This window comes from Lonchura striata, chromosome 7, assembly GCF_050655825.1.
Source record: "Lonchura striata isolate lonStrDom1 chromosome 7, ASM5065582v1, whole genome shotgun sequence".
NCBI lineage: Eukaryota > Metazoa > Chordata > Aves > Passeriformes > Estrildidae > Lonchura > Lonchura striata.
Window position 1 is genome coordinate 36,087,516 of NC_140709.1, and position 17,022 is coordinate 36,104,537.

Here is a 17,022-nt window from a genome sequence, read left to right on the forward strand (position 1 = left end):
GAAAAGTTTTGGGGTTTTTTGTTCAGAGTCTGGATCAAGCAGTACAATCTCACCTCAGTCCCCTTGTTTGAGTTACTCCACAAGTAATTTGATGCAGAACTAGGGATCTCATCTTCTAGCAGCTCTGTCACAGGGTTTAATATCAAATTCCCTATTTGAAGCATAACTGGGACAATAAGATGCTTGAAGGATGCAGCACTGATATTGGTGTATGACAAGGTATGCATCAGAGGTTTGCATAATTTGAATTTTCCTTTTAAACCCAAATCATAAATTTAATGCACAAACCTTACACAGGCACTAGGTTTTGCTCAGGCTGATGTTCTCTTGAAACAGAATATTAAACTGGCCCCATTTTTAGGCACAGGTACCAGTGCAGTGCTAGTTTGAGGACCATAACATTGTTTTGTGGTTTGGGGGTGGTTTTTTTTGTCTCAGAAGAAAAATGATCAAACTAATATAGCTGCAGAAATCCTAGTATTGAGCTCTGAGGGCTGTGTGACACCACTCTGCTCTGAAGCTGGAAGGAAATTAGTCTCATTTCAGAAAGTCTTGCTCGGGGTTTTCCTCTGCCACCAAAAATGGGATGTCTGGCAAGGCACCAGTGGATTGAGGAGCTGGTTCTCATCAGCTTTTCTTCCTGCAAGCCCTCTGGGAGAGGATTGCAAAACTTGCTTGGGTTATTTTTGTCTAGATATTTTTAAGGTAAGCTGGTTTCATTTGCAAGGTACAGAAGAGTAAAATAAACTTTTCTAAAGGAGACAAGCAATTCCCCCTTCTCTGTGTCCTCTGAGGAAGCAGGAGTGTGGGCTATGGGAGAGGACCTTTAAAATCAAGTCAGCCCAGCACCACCACTAAACCACATCCTCAACTGCCACATCCACGTGATTTTGGAATACTTCTAGGGATGATGGCTCCACCACGACCCTGGACAGCCTGACCAATGCCTGACAGCCCATTCCATGCAATTGTTTCCCCCCGATACCCAATCTGAACCTCCCCTGGCACAACTTGAGGCCTTCTCCTCTTGTCCTGTCACTTATTGCCTGGGAGAGGAGATGCACAGCCTGGTTCCTGAGGTGTGTTCCACTTCCCAGTGCCGGGCAGAAGCAGGCTTTTGGGGAGGAAGCAGGATCAGCTTCTGCTCTGCTTTGTCAGGTGGTAAATCCCAGTAGAGTGCCACACACGACTGGTTCTGTAGCTCCACCTGCTGCTTTCCTTGCTGGCAGAGCTCCCTTTTCTGTGCTCAGCATCCCTCAGGGGTCTCGTGTCTATTCCCTCTTCTTTCAGGGGTAACTTATGTAAATGTGGATACCCTGAAAATCAGCACATAGAGGGCACCCAGGTTAACACCACCGAAAAATGGAACTACAAGAAGCACACCAAGGAGCTTCCTACTGATGCCTTTGGGGACATTCAGTTTGAAAACTTGGGGAAAATAGGAAAGGTAAGTGGAAATATTAAGGATATTCATGAGCTCCCCTGTTGGGAGCTCCTGAAAAGCAAGGAAGGTGAAATGGATTTTATTCTAATGGCAGGAGATAGGCTACAAGCGACAGAAGCAGGTTTTTCAAGCCCTGAAAATAGGTAACAAAGGATAATTCCTTCTGTGTTACTTGTTGGTTAGGCTGGTCATGGGAGTGAAAAGATACACTCTCTTTCCAGACATGGCAGGTGAATGAGGGTGATATTCAAGGATTATTTTATATACACAGACCAGCTTGCTCAGGCCTATAAGCAATTGACCATTTCCCAGGATGGAGAGTTCTGGAGGGGGATGTAAGATATCTGTGGAACTTCAGAAGTTTTATTCCATTTGTTTTTTTTTTTCCTTGTGTCTTTGCTCTGAGTGTGCATATAGGTCTCCTAGTCCATCCCATTGGAATGTTGGCTGGAATCACATCTTAATTCCCTTCTTATTCCCTACACAGCAAGGCACCTGCTGCTTCTGAAGATTGCCAAGTATTTTCTGTTGATGCACGGCAGGGAGGACTTCAAACTCGGGGTGACCTGAGAATTGCTGTCAATTATCAATGAGGGATGGAAAGTTTTATACCCTGCATTGTGACACATGAGTCCTAAAAAGTTCTGAGCAGAAATGAGATGTGAACAGACCCATAAAGAGGTTTGAGGACAGGCTGGGAGAGCTGGGGGTGCTTAAGCCTGGAGAAGAGAAGGCTTAGTGATTAGATTATGTCTAATCAAACAGATCCAGAGAGACCTCAGTGCCCCTCCCAGTGCCTAAAGGGCCTCCAGAGAAGCTGTAGAGGGGCTTGGGATAAGGGATGGAGGGACAGGACAAGGGAAAATGGCTTCCCACTGCCAGAGGGCAGGGTTAGATGGGATATTGGGAGGAAATTCCTCACTTTGATAATGATGAGGCCCTGGCACAGTTTGTCTTAGAGAGGCTGTGGCTGCCCCTGGATTCCTGGAAGTGTCCCGGGCCAGGTTGGATGGGGCTTGGAGCAGCCTGGGATAGTGGAAATTGCTCATGGCAGGGATGGGACTAAATGATCTTTAACTCCCTTCCAGGCCAAACCACTCTGGGATTCTGTAAAATATCACCCTCTGTAAGTCGTGCTTTTGAGCTCTTCGTTTCTGCTGTGCTGCTCAGACCCTGTAACATCCATGAGCATCTCAGTCGCTGCATTTAATGTTCTGGGAGCCCGAACCCCAGAAAGACTTCCTGAATCACAGCCCTGGTGTGGGAGCAGCATCCAGCAGTACCACGAGATGGCATCCTTGTACTTCAGAGGAGGGAGATGCTGAGCTGAGGAGTTCACCTGCTGCAGTGGAGCTGTCAGCTTTGCTGTGGGCAGGGCTGACCACGTTCTTTTCCTGGCAGCTCCCCCCTCTCCTATAGGGAAGCCTCTCCACAAAAACACCCAAAGCTTCATGTGACTGAAGCTTCTTGGGGCAGAAGCTGTGAGAGTCCCTTAGCTCTCCTGGGCATCCTCTGTGATGGCCTAAATGCTTTAACTCCTTCTGGGAACCTGTCTTGGAGCACATGAATATTTTTATTCAAGTTCATTGTCTCTTAGGTGGGGACATTTCTTTCTCAAAGCAATATTTCATTTTGCTCTCCTGCAAGTACTGGGCAATCAATATGAAATCCTCTATGATTCAGGTCCAAGCTGCTCTTTTTCATCTCCTAATTTGGCTTGTGCAGCCATAAATGTCTTCCAAAAGTGATGAAACTGTGAAGGGGCTTTTGAATAGCAAAGTAAGACAGGGTCAGAGGAGCTTTTACATAAATGGAGACATGTTTAGTCCACCTGAAGCCAGATAATCTTTCTTACTTTTTGGCATCTTTGTAGAGCATTCAAGCTTTACTACAGACTTGGGATATTTGTTTTGTCTTACACTTGAAGCACTGGAGTGGGTACGTGTTGTGATAGGGACACCACTCACATGGAGCCTCAAATTTATTTGGCTAGTGAATCAAAATACAACTGTCATTATTATTAGTTCACTTGCAATAATGCTGCCTCTCATTCATAATCTAAGCTTTAAATAGCACCCTTGGAGTTAGTGGCTGTAGTGGTGGTGTGTTCATCCTTGTAGAGTTCCTCTGAAGCCCAAGGTCACTGCTCTTGCCTTATCTAGAGCAAGCTGAGTTGGGTGCCTGGTTGTAGGGGAAGGATAAAAGTGCTTCAGAGGAAGAAATAAGGATTTCATCATCACCTGGCCTTTCATCTCCTGGCTGTTGAAGCTAAGCTGTGCAGCAGAGAATAAAATGCAATCTCTGGGTTGTTGCCAGCCACCTCGGTTTCTCTCCTGCTATATTTGTTCTCCTATTTTCTCTCCCCCAAGTACATACGCCTGTCATGTGACACAGACTCAGAGACACTCTATGATCTCATGACCCAGCACTGGCACCTAAAAACCCCAAACCTCGTCATCTCCGTCACCGGCGGCGCCAAGAACTTCGCGCTCAAGCCCCGCATGCGCAAGATATTCAGCAGGCTGATCTACATCGCCCAGTCCAAGGGTGAGCACCTCCTTCTGTGCCTCTGTTAACCTCACTGCTGCACAACAGGCGTGCAGAGGTAGCAGCTCAACGGGTCTGTGGGGGAGCAGAGCGTTCATTTTGCTTCTGCTTAGCTGCTGCACTTGGAACACATGTGACATGAATGGTTTTGAAGTAACACGAGTGGGATTTAGTCAGGGGTGCCTGTGATAGCATAAGGTGAGTTGTGTAGCATCTCTTCTGTGCTTAATTAAAGAGCCAACCCCCAAGGTAACGAAAGGGGTTTGGGTTAAGTCTTTAATGCCGTGGGAGGGTGGATGTTTGGCTGTGTTCCCCCAGGTGACTGAGTGTTGTTCCAGGAGCCTGGATTTTCACCGGGGGAATGCACTACGGGCTGATGAAGTACATTGGGGAGGTGGTCAGAGACAACACCATCAGCCGCAGCTCTGAGGAGAACGTGGTGGCCATTGGCATCGCGGCCTGGGGCATGATCTCCAACCGGGAAACCCTCATCCGCACGGCTGACAGTGATGTAAGGAGCACGGGCTCAAGGAGTCATTGATGAGCTTAGAGTTAAGGTTGGACAAACTGAGACTTCTTCTGAGATCATAGAGTCCAGCTGTCAGCCCAGTGCCACCACCACATTCACAATGTGAATTAAACCACGTCCTCAAGTGCTGCATGGATGGGTTGGTGGGAAAAGAAAGAGGAGGCTCGGCCTCAAAACGTTGGGTGCTCTTCTCAGAGCAGGAGCAAAGTAAAATGTTCTCATGCCTGAGTTAGTCCAAGGTCACATCAGGCCTGGTGAGGAGGATTTCAGCTGTGCCAGATTTTGGCATGTCTGTGTGGGAGTTCAGCTGCTGTAACTCCATGTCTGGCACTGCTTTAGGGAATAACTACTCCCATGGTTATTCTAGCTCTGAATTCCCTGTGCACTCTTCCACAGTAGGGGTTCCCATGAGCTAAGGCACACGGTACCTGCTGCTGCTGTTTAGGATTTTCATTGACACTGTCATCCTACCTGTCAGATGCACTGGGGTAGCCCCCTTTGTCTCTTGTCCACCAAACACGATAGAGCACATCTAAAAAATTGTCCCACCCCATAAATAGGGTGGGCGTGTCCTTGTCCTTGAATTCCTGGCTCAAATGCTGTGCATGCCCCTAGGGGAGCTACCTGGCCCACTACATCATGGATGACCTGAAGAGAGACCCCCTGTACTGCCTGGATAACAACCACACCCATCTCCTGCTGGTTGATAACGGCACCCACGGGCACCCCACCATAGAGGCCAAAGTGCGGACCCAGCTGGAGAAATACATTTCAGAGCGGGTTATCCCAGGTATCCTCCTCCTCCTCCTCCTGGCTCTGCATGCTTTGGGGCTGATCCACAATTATTTTCTTGGAATAAGAAAGTAGTGGCAGCATCCTGTGGCTGCTGAGCTGCAAGGCATCTGTGTGTGAACTGCAATGCATCTGGAGCTCTTTCAGGAGCAACACCTTCCCTCATCTTCCTTTCTGTGTGTCTTTTGTGCCACAGCAAATGCTTCACTTCAGCCACACAGCCCTTCCTTCCCTTCCTCTTTGAAGCTCTATATCTCTCCTACCTGTCACTGAATTCCAGGTAGCTGGAGCACAATTACACAGGCTTTTCCCAAAATACTTATTTATGAGGACGATTGAGCTGCCTGCAACCTGCTGCTAAATAATTTCTCTTTCGCCCCCTTCTTTACCAAAAAAAAAAAAAAAAAAAAAATCAAAGGCTTTAGCAGGCAGTTCTTTAAAAACTTTTTGGCATGTTGTTGTTTGGGTTTGATTGTTTTGGGGTTTTTTTTGGAATGTCTCTCAAGCACTAGCTCCTAGATTTACAGAATTCCTACCTTTCTTCTACGATTGGAAATGTGAACTCAGGTTCTTTGTCTTGAGCTTGTGATAAGAACCTTTCACTGAGACTCAAATAGTCAAAGGAGCAGATAAATGCAATAAAATTCCATTTTAAGGGCTTCAGAGATAGCAAAAATTTGGATTTCTAGAAGGAAAAGCTGTTGGAGAAGGGTGTCTGAAGTTAGCTATGCAGAATGTTATGCAAAACTGAGTTTCCATTAAAAATACCTGTTAGTAACTGGGAAAATCAGCAGCAAACTAGTATTTACATGAATTGCTTGGAAATTCTTTCATTGTACTCGAGAAAAGTAAGTTATTCAAACTGCATTAATTGATTTAATATTTTCTCTGCTTTTTTCTTTTGATGTATTTCACAGAATCTAATTACAATGGGAAGATCCCAATCTGTGAGAACCCCGGCCTTGCTCTGGGGTCTCATATGGTGGTGAAATTCCTCCTCCAACCCGTGCTTCCAAAGAAAAACTCTGCAAGCTTTAGCTGTTCGGTCTCAAGGCAGTTTATTGCTAGTTATCTAACAGATTATGTTCTTGGACTGCGGCTGTTTGATCAGCGGCCTGGGTAGAGGCACACACACACCCTGACATCCTCTCTATCTGCTGTCTTCTTCTTCGTCTCTCCCTCTGCCCAGGGCTGCTGCTATCTTTTATAAGATATATTACGTATAACATGTTTACAATTATTCCCCAATACCTACTACCTACGTTGCCAAGTGTTTTTCTACTCTAAACCAATCTGTGAGTGCCAACATCACCAAGAACATGGAGGTAAGGAAAAAGAAGGAGGAAGAACAGGATCAGCCCACTTTCCTCCATCTTAGAACTTCTGACCCCCATGTACAAAGTGAAAACCCCCCTGTACATGTGTTAAAACCCCCCTGTACAATACAAAAAAAATTTCCCCTCTACTTTGTAACTACTTATACTATACTATCTAACCTTTTGTGACTGCTTGTTCCACCTCCAAAGTTGGTAATTCATTCCATGGCTCAAACTCAAAATCACAGCTGTTTTTCAGCTGTCTGCCAGGGTCTAGAATGCCTCTGACCAAGGCCTGGAACCTCCAAAAATGTCTGAGAGACATTTTAAGTTCCCACACCAATCGTGTGTTTTGCCCTAGGTGGTGGGAAGGAGACTTTGAACGTAAGTTAATTTCTTTTATTTCTTTCCAGGAATCACAACAGGTCATTGCTCTAATATTGGAGACAAATTGCTCCAAAAGAAATTTGACTAAGTAGACAGTGCTGTTATTTACAGAAGCTTGCCTTACTTCCTGTTCTCACCAGAGCTGTGCTGTTACTGTTGAGGTTGATCAAACTACTTGGCTTGTCAGGAGGATAAACAATGTGATTTCAGAGCATGATCTCTGCTTCCTCTTCATTGCTGGTGTTAATCAATTGGTCTGAATCAGTGTGAAATTCCAGATTGTTATCCCAGCCTCCCTGTATGTTTCATGGAAGCTTGGTTCCATTCACATGATGAATTTTATCTTTGCCCAATTGTGATGAATGCAGATGCAGTGTTAATTGGAGGTCCTGAGATGAAATGAAGCATCCAGTCAGGATTTAGAGGAAGGCTGTGCTCAAAGGGTTGTGTTGGATATGTCCATTTCCTTTTAGCTCGAAATTGCTGATGTTTGAGAAAGGATCTGGCTACCACTGAAGGAGCTGACTGACTGCCAGGTGCTGTAGCTGTGCAGACTTATGATTTTGTATTCCAAAAAAAAAGATTTTTTTGAGACCTCAGACCCACTGTTAAGCAGTGATACACAACACAGACTTAGTAGCTGCCTAACCAGAATGAGTAAAAGCCTTGTTAAATCAAATGCATAATTCCTGGCAGGAGTTTCCTCTGGGAAGTACCTGGATGATTATTCAGTTCAGGGTCCATGCTGCTCTCTTGGCTATTTCATAGAATCAAGATAACATTGAAGTTGGAGAAGACTTCTAAGATCCTGAGGTCAATCTAGCACCATTACCATGTTCACCACCAAACTGTGTCCTCACGTGCTACATCCACACATTCTTTGGACACTGCAGGGATGGTGACTTCTTAACCAGCCTGTCCCAGTCCTTGACAACCCTTTCAGTGAAGAATATTTTGTGATATCCAACCTAAACCTCTCCTGGTGCAACTTGAGGCTGGTTTATGTCATGCTGAATTTTTATTTCTTGGTGTTGGAAGTGCACTGAGATATTCTGAGGTGAAGCCTTTTTTAAAGGAGTAAATTGAGTCTCTGACCAGCCCCAATGACTCGGCAGAGTCCATGCTCTGGATGTCTGTCCTTGCCATGCCTTGGTCCTAGCAGTGCTGGCCAGGAAAGGCTCCCTCTTTCTCAGCTTCTGTGACTGGTGCATGATGACTAGAATCAGCATTAGTGAGGGAGAAGTAAAACTGTTCCAAGCTTCTGTTTTAAATTTCCCTGTGATGTAAAACATGCACTTTAGCTGAACCTTTTTTTAGAAAACCACTTTCATCTAGCTGATAAGAAAAGCCTCCTTGCCTTTGTCAGAGACCTGCTCTGCAGTTGACAGGAGGAATGCACGCACGGTTTTGATGACTGAGTTGTTTTTTTTTTTGTTCTCAAAAAACTCTCTTAACTAATAGATATTCTGTCTTTCCAGTGTTTGATGATAACTTGCATCGAGTCCCTTTGTACAATTTGCTGGCAGCCAGCTTATGCTGTGACTGTTCTCAGTATAGTGATGCGAATGAAACCAGCATCTCCTATGGTCTTTGCACCAGGAAGGTTAATGGTCCTTCCAGCATTATTTCAGCAGGTTTTTGTCTTGCTATTAATCCATGTACTATATTGCTGTGTGTGAAATCATGTAAGTGGCTACTTGGAGACTTTCAGTAACATTAGATTGTGATGCTACAGAAATGATCTCTTTGTAAAACACTGCTGCTTCTGCCTCCAGCAAATAAATCCAGAGCCCTGGGTCCCAGCTGAGCAATGCTGTGCCATAAACCAGCAGTGATTGTAGCTGGGCAGCACTGTTGTGTGACCTGAATGCCATTTCCACTTGGCAGTTGTCCTGATCTGCTGATCCACTCTCAAGCTGAGCAGCCTGGCCTACTGGAAGTTGTCTCTGCCCATGGCTGGGGGTGGAGCAAGATGTGCTTTGAGGTCCCTCCCAACACAAATTGTTCTGTGATTCTATGAAAATTTGGCGGATGGCAATTTCTGACTCTCAGTCTCTCTGGGGCTCTTTACAGCCCTCTCTCATTAGATGGATGATGCTTTAAAGAGTTGTCACTGGTAATGCATCAGTGGCTAATAATAAAAATACTCCTGTGGACTGTGGGTTTCTGTTGTTCCCTAGGCTTCCTTACTCAATAGCAGGCTCTAGTAACAGTCATGCTTCAAGTGCTCTCCCTGTGTCTCCTTAGTCCATCAACGTGGCCATCAAGAGCAAGATTCCCTGTGTGGTGGTGGAAGGCTCTGGGCGTATTGCTGATGTCATTGCGAGCCTGGTGGAGGCTGAAGGCACTCTTGCTTCCTCCTGTGTCAAGGAGAGCTTGCTCAGGTTCCTGCCTCGCACCATTTCCAGGCTCTCAGAAGAGGAGACTGAGAGCTGGATCAAGTGGGTGAGTGTGGGATGCTGTGGGAGGAGAGTAGAGGGAGCAGCTGGTGGCTTCCAAGTCAGGGGTGTTGCTGTCTGGTGACATATGGGGTGTGCAGGGCTCCTTGCCATGTTACATCTGTGCAGATTTAAAAAAGGAAAATTCTGAATCTCCAGGGGTTGGAACGAAAGCCTTGGCAGGGGCTGCAATCAAGTCAGAAGATGTCTGCTCACAGGAAAGTTAAGAAGGTTCCAGAAGGATCTCTTCCCTGTGGAGTGTGGAGCTGCTGAAGGCAGTGTTCCCTGTCTGGCCACACTCCTCACAGCTTCTGCTGAGCTGCTTTAGAGTGTACTTCCTCCTGCATCAGAAATGGCCAAGATTATTTGTCTTTCATGTGCTAAAATGAAATTAACTCTACAAAGCTTCATTATGAGAAAAATTATCTGGTTTTGACAAAGCACAAGGAGGTAGAGACTGTTCGCTAACAAACTGCATGACATAAGTTGAAACTTGTGCTGTCACAATCTTTTCTACTTTCAAGAATCACTTCTAATTACTGAGATTATATCATCTTGTTCAAAATGATTTGCATAGGGGAATCACAGTTATTTGCTGTATGTTCAGGGGATAATTAACGTTGTCCTTTGGTGACTTTAAAATCAAGCTCATTATCTACTTCTGTTTGGATTTGTTAAAACCCAGGACTGATGAGAAGCAGCTTTTCTGTGATGTGGTGGCAAATTTCTTTTTAATAGGAGATCTGTTACTAAACAGCCTTGATAGCTTTGAAACACTTTTTTTTTCCTGTAGATCAAAGAAGTCCTTGAGAGCCCTCATTTACTGACTGTGATCAAAATAGAAGAAGCTGGAGATGAAATTGTGAGCAATGCCATTTCCTTTGCCCTGTACAAAGGCAACTAATTGTTTTTCTGAGTTTGTTTGGGGATTTAAAAATTGAAAAAGAAATGGCTATTTATTCTCTAGAACAGGTTTCCTTAGAGCAGTGCTATCTCTCTAGAGCTAAGCTACTGCCACAGTGTGGAGCCTGTCTTCTTCTGAAGGGGTGTGGGCAGGCTACAGCAGCAGTATGGGATCTCTCAGTGTGGGAAAGATCCAAACCAGGTAATGGGGAAGGCAGCTTGGAGAACCCTAGGGATGCTGGTAGGAATCCTGCAGAATCTCTGCTGTGTAGAGGCTGCAGGACTCTGAGGAGCCTGAAGGAAGCCTTGTGCTGACCTTGGTTATGAGGTGCTCCTGGCAGCTCCTTTGTGGCCTGTCTTGGACCATAAACACATCCCTGAGCCTCCAGCATCCTCCAGCCCCCCAGTCGGGAAGATGTGCATGGGTGTGGGGAAAGAGCCACTTGGAAGGAGTCTTGTCCTGGCAGTGTGAGAAGCAGAGATGATAAATATGCCTGGTCTTGACCCAGAGGTTGTTCCTGCTCTGCAGCGTTCAGCACCAACGAGCACGACAGGGATAACTGGAACGGGCAGCTGAAGCTGCTGCTGGAGTGGAACCAGCTGGAGCTGGCCAGCGATGAGATCTTCACCCAGGACTGAAACTGGGAGGTACAGCCCCCTTCTGAGTGAGTGCAGGGGGGACACATCCCAGCAGGAGCCACTGTCTCAGCACCTCAGCCTCTTGGTGTTTATTGCTCCTGCACTGACACATTCCGTTCAGCCTGGAGAAGAGGTCAGACCTCCTTGGGAGCTGCTGCTTCCTCACAAGGGGCAGCTCCCATCTCTGCTGTGACAGGGATAGGACCCTAGGGAGCAGCTGGAGCTGTGTCAGAGGAGGATCAGGCTAGATATTCTTCCTCTGGACGATGCTGGGCACTGCCCAGGCTCCCCAGGGAATGCCCAAGAAGCATTTGAACAATGCTCTCAAGGATGCACAGGATGGGATTGTTGAGGTGTCTGTGCAGGGCCAGGGGTGTCAGACTTGATCCTTGCAGGTCCTTTCCAACTTGGGATACTCCATGAAGCCATGATCCATCATTCCATGATGATCTATTGTATGATCAGTGGTTGCAAAGGTGATCTGCCCATGCCAGAAATGCTCTGGGCCATCCAGCCAGGGCAATCGTGTACAGAAAAAAAACTGATTCTGATGAAAACGTGACAGTGACCACATGTCAGGCCTTAGATAAGGTGTACACGTCTCATATGTTCCCTAATATTTACTTTTCCACTTCTTCCTAGTCTGCTGACCTGCAGGATGTGATGTTCACAGCCCTGGTGAAAGACAGGCCCAAATTTGTCCGGCTCTTCCTGGAGAACGGCTTGAATCTGCGGAAGTTCCTCACCACTGAGGTCCTGAGGGAGCTGTACACCAACAACTTCAGCAGCTTGGTGTTCAAGAACCTGCAGATTGCCAAGAACTCCTATAATGATGCCCTCCTCACCTTCGTGTGGAAGATGGTGGAAGATTTCCGGAGAGGTTTCAAAAGATACTACAAAAACAGCAAGGATGAGATGGAGATCCAGCTCTCAGTGAGTGATGGGCAGTTTGATCCTGCTGCAAGTGAGGTTTTATCTGGACTGCAGTGGTTAGAGCAGAAAGTGCCTTTTACACAAATATTCTTATTGCCAGCTTCAGGAAAAACAGGGAGGCTGATTCTTTCTTGTCAAATACTTTAAAGTCAAAGGTTTTACTAGAAATAGCAAATGTAACCTAGCTCACAGTAGTGTGTGACAACTGGCAGAGAACTGAGAGAAGGGATTGGTGAGGTGGCTGTGAAACAAAGAAAATACAAAAACAGGAGAGTCCAGACATGGATTTGTTCCTGCTGAAAACATTTGGTGAGCCTAGGTCTGAATTCTTGCTCTCTCTTTCAGGAGGAGTGTCCTGTCACAAGGCACCCAATGCAAGCTCTGTTTATTTGGTCAGTTCTTCAGAACAAGAAGGAGTTGTCCAAAGTCATTTGGGAGCAAGTAAGTCAAGTTCTCCTTTATTTCTCTTTGCAGGCAGCACAGTCGGGTTCTGTGCCTTTGGTTTATTGGCCTTTGAAGGCTCCACGTCCAGCTTCAAACACAACACCACAAGAGATAATTGCTAGATGACTCTCAGTAGGTTTTATATTGCCCATTTTGTCTGGATGTGGACTTTATCCTTTCATTTCCTAAGGTTGTGTGTGAGTCAGCAGTCTATATCCATTGTATGTTGTCATCTGTGCCTAAGCTGGGATGCCGAGTTCCCACACATTTCACAGCATGGATGGATTCTGATTCCAGCTGTTTGGTGGAAATCCAATTTCTAATTTGGATTAGACAGAAATTTAATGATTGTAAAATCCAATAGATCATTCTGGACTGGGAACTGAGCAAAATGGAGGATAATGTTTAAAGGATTCCACCTGGTATAGTGGAAGCTATCCCTGCCTGTGGCAAGGGGTTGGGATGAGATGCTCTTCAAGGTCCTTTCCAACCCAGATCACTGTGGTTTCAGGATTCTGTGATCATGTTCCATTCTCAGGGGGATTTGCATGACTTTAGTCTTTCTCCACAGACCAGAGGCTGCACTTTGGCAGCCCTGGGGACCAGTAAGCTCCTGAAAAGCATGGTGTCTTGGTTTGACAAGACAGGAGTCTGTGAACAAAAGCCTCCTGTGCAATGGAGAAGGTAAACCCCCTCCCTCCAAATTACCAGGATTTTTAAACTAAAAGGCTCTCAGGCAAAGATATGGGAATGGGAGTAACAATTGTTTACTAGGAGAAAACTAGATAACAATTTAAAAACGCAAATGCAATTGCTACAAACAAAACTAGTGATAAAGTCCAGAACCTGAGGATTCGGGGTGTTGGTAGCAGTCCGGTTGAATTGATAGCTGCTCCTCTTGCAGTGGCTGATGAATTGCAGCTGAAGTGGTGATCTTTAGAAGGGTATAGTTTTCTCTGAAAATCTGGTGGCAGTGCAGCCGGACTTCCTCTGCACCGGGGCCGCCTCCGAGCTCCACCGCCGCCGCCTCACCGCGCTCCGGCCGCTTCTCTGGGAATCCCACCGAAGGAGCTGCTTCTCTGGGAAATCCCGCAAAGAGAGAGCTGCTCTGTCCCCCAAAAGGTACCACTTTATACAATAAAAGAGTGCTTGGCTTCCCCCTCTGGGTGGAGCATCTCACAATGGGATGGTGTTACGCTACCAGCCCTGCAGTGAATCAGTCAATGGCCCATTAACAAACCATTGTTCTTGGAGTAGATAACAAACCTGCCCAACCTCCAACAGATGGCAAATAGAATACAAGCTTATCTTACAAACCAGGACACATGTCCAAGGTGAAGAATGGTATAAATGCTGCTGGTGAGTCCAAGGAGCTCACTAATGAGTATGAGACAAGAGCAGTAGGTAAGTGGCTGCTCTGTGACTCCTTTAGAAATTTAGTGGGAAGGGTCAGAGACCAGGGAATTAAAAACTAGATGTCCAACATTAAATATATTTTTCTTTTATGTCAACATGTGATTTTACTGCTTAGAAATTCCTTCCATACCATTTGTTCCCAGTAGAAATTTTGTGTCCTGTCTTAAGAATTTGGCTTCAAAGGGTGCATGTTGTGGAAGTTTTTTTTGGGCTGGAGAATTTCTTTCATGGGGAGGAAAAGCTCCTTAGCTCTACTGGCAGGGCTGAAGAAAGGTGCCCACAAACAGGAAGGAGAATATGGAAAAGGAGAAACTTTCCTAAGGAGTACTGGTAGTATTCAGGTTGGGAAAAAACACCCTTCAGGGAGTACTTCTGGGGAGTGAGAACAAGTAGCAGGTAAAAAGTAGATTGATGATTCTGTGACTTTATAAGGACCAGCTCAAGGCCATGCTGGAAATATCTTGCTTGTTTCCAGAGAGTATCTCTTATTCTACAAAGCAAAAACTGCTGAAATAGACTTTTTTTAAAGGTATCTACATCCCTGAGGCCAAATGATTTAGCAATACACTAAGGACTGAACAGTGCATTTCCCAGTGAAAAAGGATCAGATTCTTTTTCAACCCTGCTCTTAATTTTGGACTGCCTATAATTCATTAGAGCAATGCCAAACAGAATTTGAGAGGATGAAGCAAGTAGATTTACTGAGTCATTTAATGAGGAATTCACATTTTTACTCAATTTTTTAGTTCAGAACTAAGTGCTCTGTGTGATTTAATGTTACAGTTTTCCATCCAGACACAAATTCTGTATCAAAAGTTGAAGATGTGCAAGTGGGGTTGTAAAGGGATGCACAGTCATTCTGCTGTGCTGAAAATGTGGAAAGGGTTATTGTCTACATGCTTTGATATTACAAATATTACACTAAATATACTTGCACACAAATTGGTGGGAAATTGAAGTTAGAGCTCAATGTGGAGTTGCTTCTTTCTACCAGAGCTGTTCACTGAGTGCTACAGCAACGACGAAGAACTGGCTGAGCAGCTGCTGACCTATTCCTGTGAAGCCTGGGGAGGGAGCAACTGTCTGGAGCTATCAGTGGAAGCCAGAGACCAGCAGTTTATTGCCCAGCCAGGTGTGCAGGTAATGGCAGTGAAGGAAAGGTGTACAGGTCACTGTAGCTCTTGTGCTCTAACAGGGGGTCTTGGTTCCTCTACCCACAAATGTAAATCGGGAGGAAAAAATCTTGACTTGGGGCTATAAATCATCATGAACTGGATAATAAAGACTGCCTGAAGTGGTTTCTGCTTTGGGCTTGCACAGTGTGGATGTAATGACCAGCATGGATGAGCATTGCATATAATCCAATGGTTTGTAAGTGTTTTATCAATCGGGTCAAGTCCTGCTCGGCCTCACTTTTAACTCCTCATGACATAAATGGAGCATGGCTGCCCTAAGGAGCTGTTACTGATGCAGAAACCTTTCTGTTTTGTTGCAAAAGAAATCCCTAGTATTTTGATTGAAATCTCAAAGTTTGGGGTTTACTTTTACTAAATCAAATGTTCTAAAATAGCATTCCTAGGTTATTTTGTTGCTGTTGCAACAAATAATGGTGTTTCCTTCTTCCCTGCAGAATTTCCTTTCCAAGCAGTGGTATGGAGAGATTTCAAGAGACACTAAGAACTGGAAGATTATAATGTGCCTGTTCTTTTTCCCTTTAATAGGCTGTGGTTTCATCTCATTCAGGTAATCAATTGACTTTTCATTAGTGGGAAATTTTTTCAGAGGGAAAGCAAGTTAATTAATTGTAGAATCTTAGGGCAAGGCTGGCTGGAGATCATCCAGTCCAACCCTGTGCTCAAACAGGTTCAGCTGGAGCAGGTTGCCCCAGGACTGTGTCCAGTTTTGGATATCTCTAAGGGTGGAGACACCACAGCTATTCTGGGGAAGCTGTTCTAGTGTTCAGCCAGTCTTAGATAAAGGTATTAAAAAGCCAAATGAGCTTTTGACAGTTTGGGTTTCACTCTGATCTTGGATTGAAGACCGCAGAATCATAGGATGGTTTGGGTTGGAAGGGACTTTAAAACTTAACTTGTTCCAGCCTCTGCCATGAGCAGGGACACCTTCCACTATCCCAAGGTGTTTCCAAGCCCCATCCAAGCTGGAAGATTTACCAGTTTACTGGAGCGCCTCCAGGCAGGGGTTGCAGGATGTCTTTACCTCTGAAGTAACATCCTGAGCTGGACTTTGCGCCCTTTGCGCTTTCACTTTTAAGAACACAGATGTTTCTAGGCATTAAAAGCTATGCTTTGAGACCTTTTCCCTCTTTTAATTCCTCAGGAAAAAGCCCGTGGAGAAGAATAAGAAACTCTTCTTATATTATGTGTCTTTCTTCACTTCCCCCTTTGTGGTCTTCTCCTGGAACGTCATCTTCTACATTGCTTTCCTGTTGCTCTTCGCCTACGTGTTGCTTATGGATTTCCAGAAGGAACCCACGGCCCTGGAGATCATCCTTTACGTGCTGGTCTTCATTCTGCTTTGTGATGGAGTGAGACAAGTAGGCAGCGCTTGCAACCCCAGAAAGTTTAGTGTTAGACCCACAGCCTTGAGCTTTTCCCCCTCCAAGGCAGTGCAGGTGCTCAGAGCCACTTCCTAGCAGAGCTGCTCAGGCAGCTCAGGGCCCAGTGAGGGATTTTTTCCTCTGGTGTTTAATTCCTGCTTGTGCCCCTGCAGTGCAGTGTCTGTGCACCAAGAGGATAAGCCTGGTGCAGGCATTTCCCAGGAATGCTTGGCTTGCCAAGGTAGTTGGTAGTAAATGGCTAGATTTAGCACACTTGTCTTGGTGCAAAGCTTTAGATGAAGTCATTACTGCCTCTCTTCTCTACATTCCATCCCCTTTATTTTTTATGTTACTAGTAATCTACATACCTTTATGCATTTTTATTTTGCTTTTAATCATCTATACACTTTTTGCTGGTTCAATGTAGACTCAGGGACCAGCTCTGATGGGGGAACAGCATGTGGGACTGCCTTTATAGCCAGCCACTTAGCTGGTATCTTCTCACTTCACATGGAATCTGGTGGCTTTTGGGCAAGCTGGTCTCTGCCAGTCTGTGGTCAGAGCTGGGAGATGTGGGAGGATGCTGGGGGAGTCAAAAAGCAGCGGGTGTGTGGGTTTGGTGCTGCGTTCTGATTCTGCTGTAAGGCCTGAGTCGTGTCATGAGTGTTTGTGGGTGA

At 45.5% G+C, this 17,022-nt stretch overlaps 1 protein-coding gene across 1 annotated transcript in view; it reads left to right on the forward strand.

Moving 5' to 3' along the window:
* The window catches only part of LOC144246656 (transient receptor potential cation channel subfamily M member 8-like), a 50,508-nt gene that overhangs the window by 19,057 nt on the left and 14,429 nt on the right, over positions 1-17,022 (forward strand). Inside the window, 16 exon segments of the mRNA XM_085584728.1 lie at positions 1,291-1,447; positions 3,814-3,991; positions 4,330-4,502; positions 5,136-5,310; positions 6,230-6,259; positions 6,960-7,012; positions 9,263-9,460; positions 10,247-10,349; positions 10,886-11,004; positions 11,638-11,928; positions 12,274-12,369; positions 12,944-12,994; positions 13,698-13,776; positions 14,783-14,928; positions 15,419-15,531; positions 16,126-16,342. Of these exon segments, the coding sequence (XP_085440854.1) occupies positions 1,291-1,447; positions 3,814-3,991; positions 4,330-4,502; positions 5,136-5,310; positions 6,230-6,259; positions 6,960-7,012; positions 9,263-9,460; positions 10,247-10,349; positions 10,886-11,004; positions 11,638-11,928; positions 12,274-12,369; positions 12,944-12,994; positions 13,698-13,776; positions 14,783-14,928; positions 15,419-15,531; positions 16,126-16,342 (2,179 nt within the window).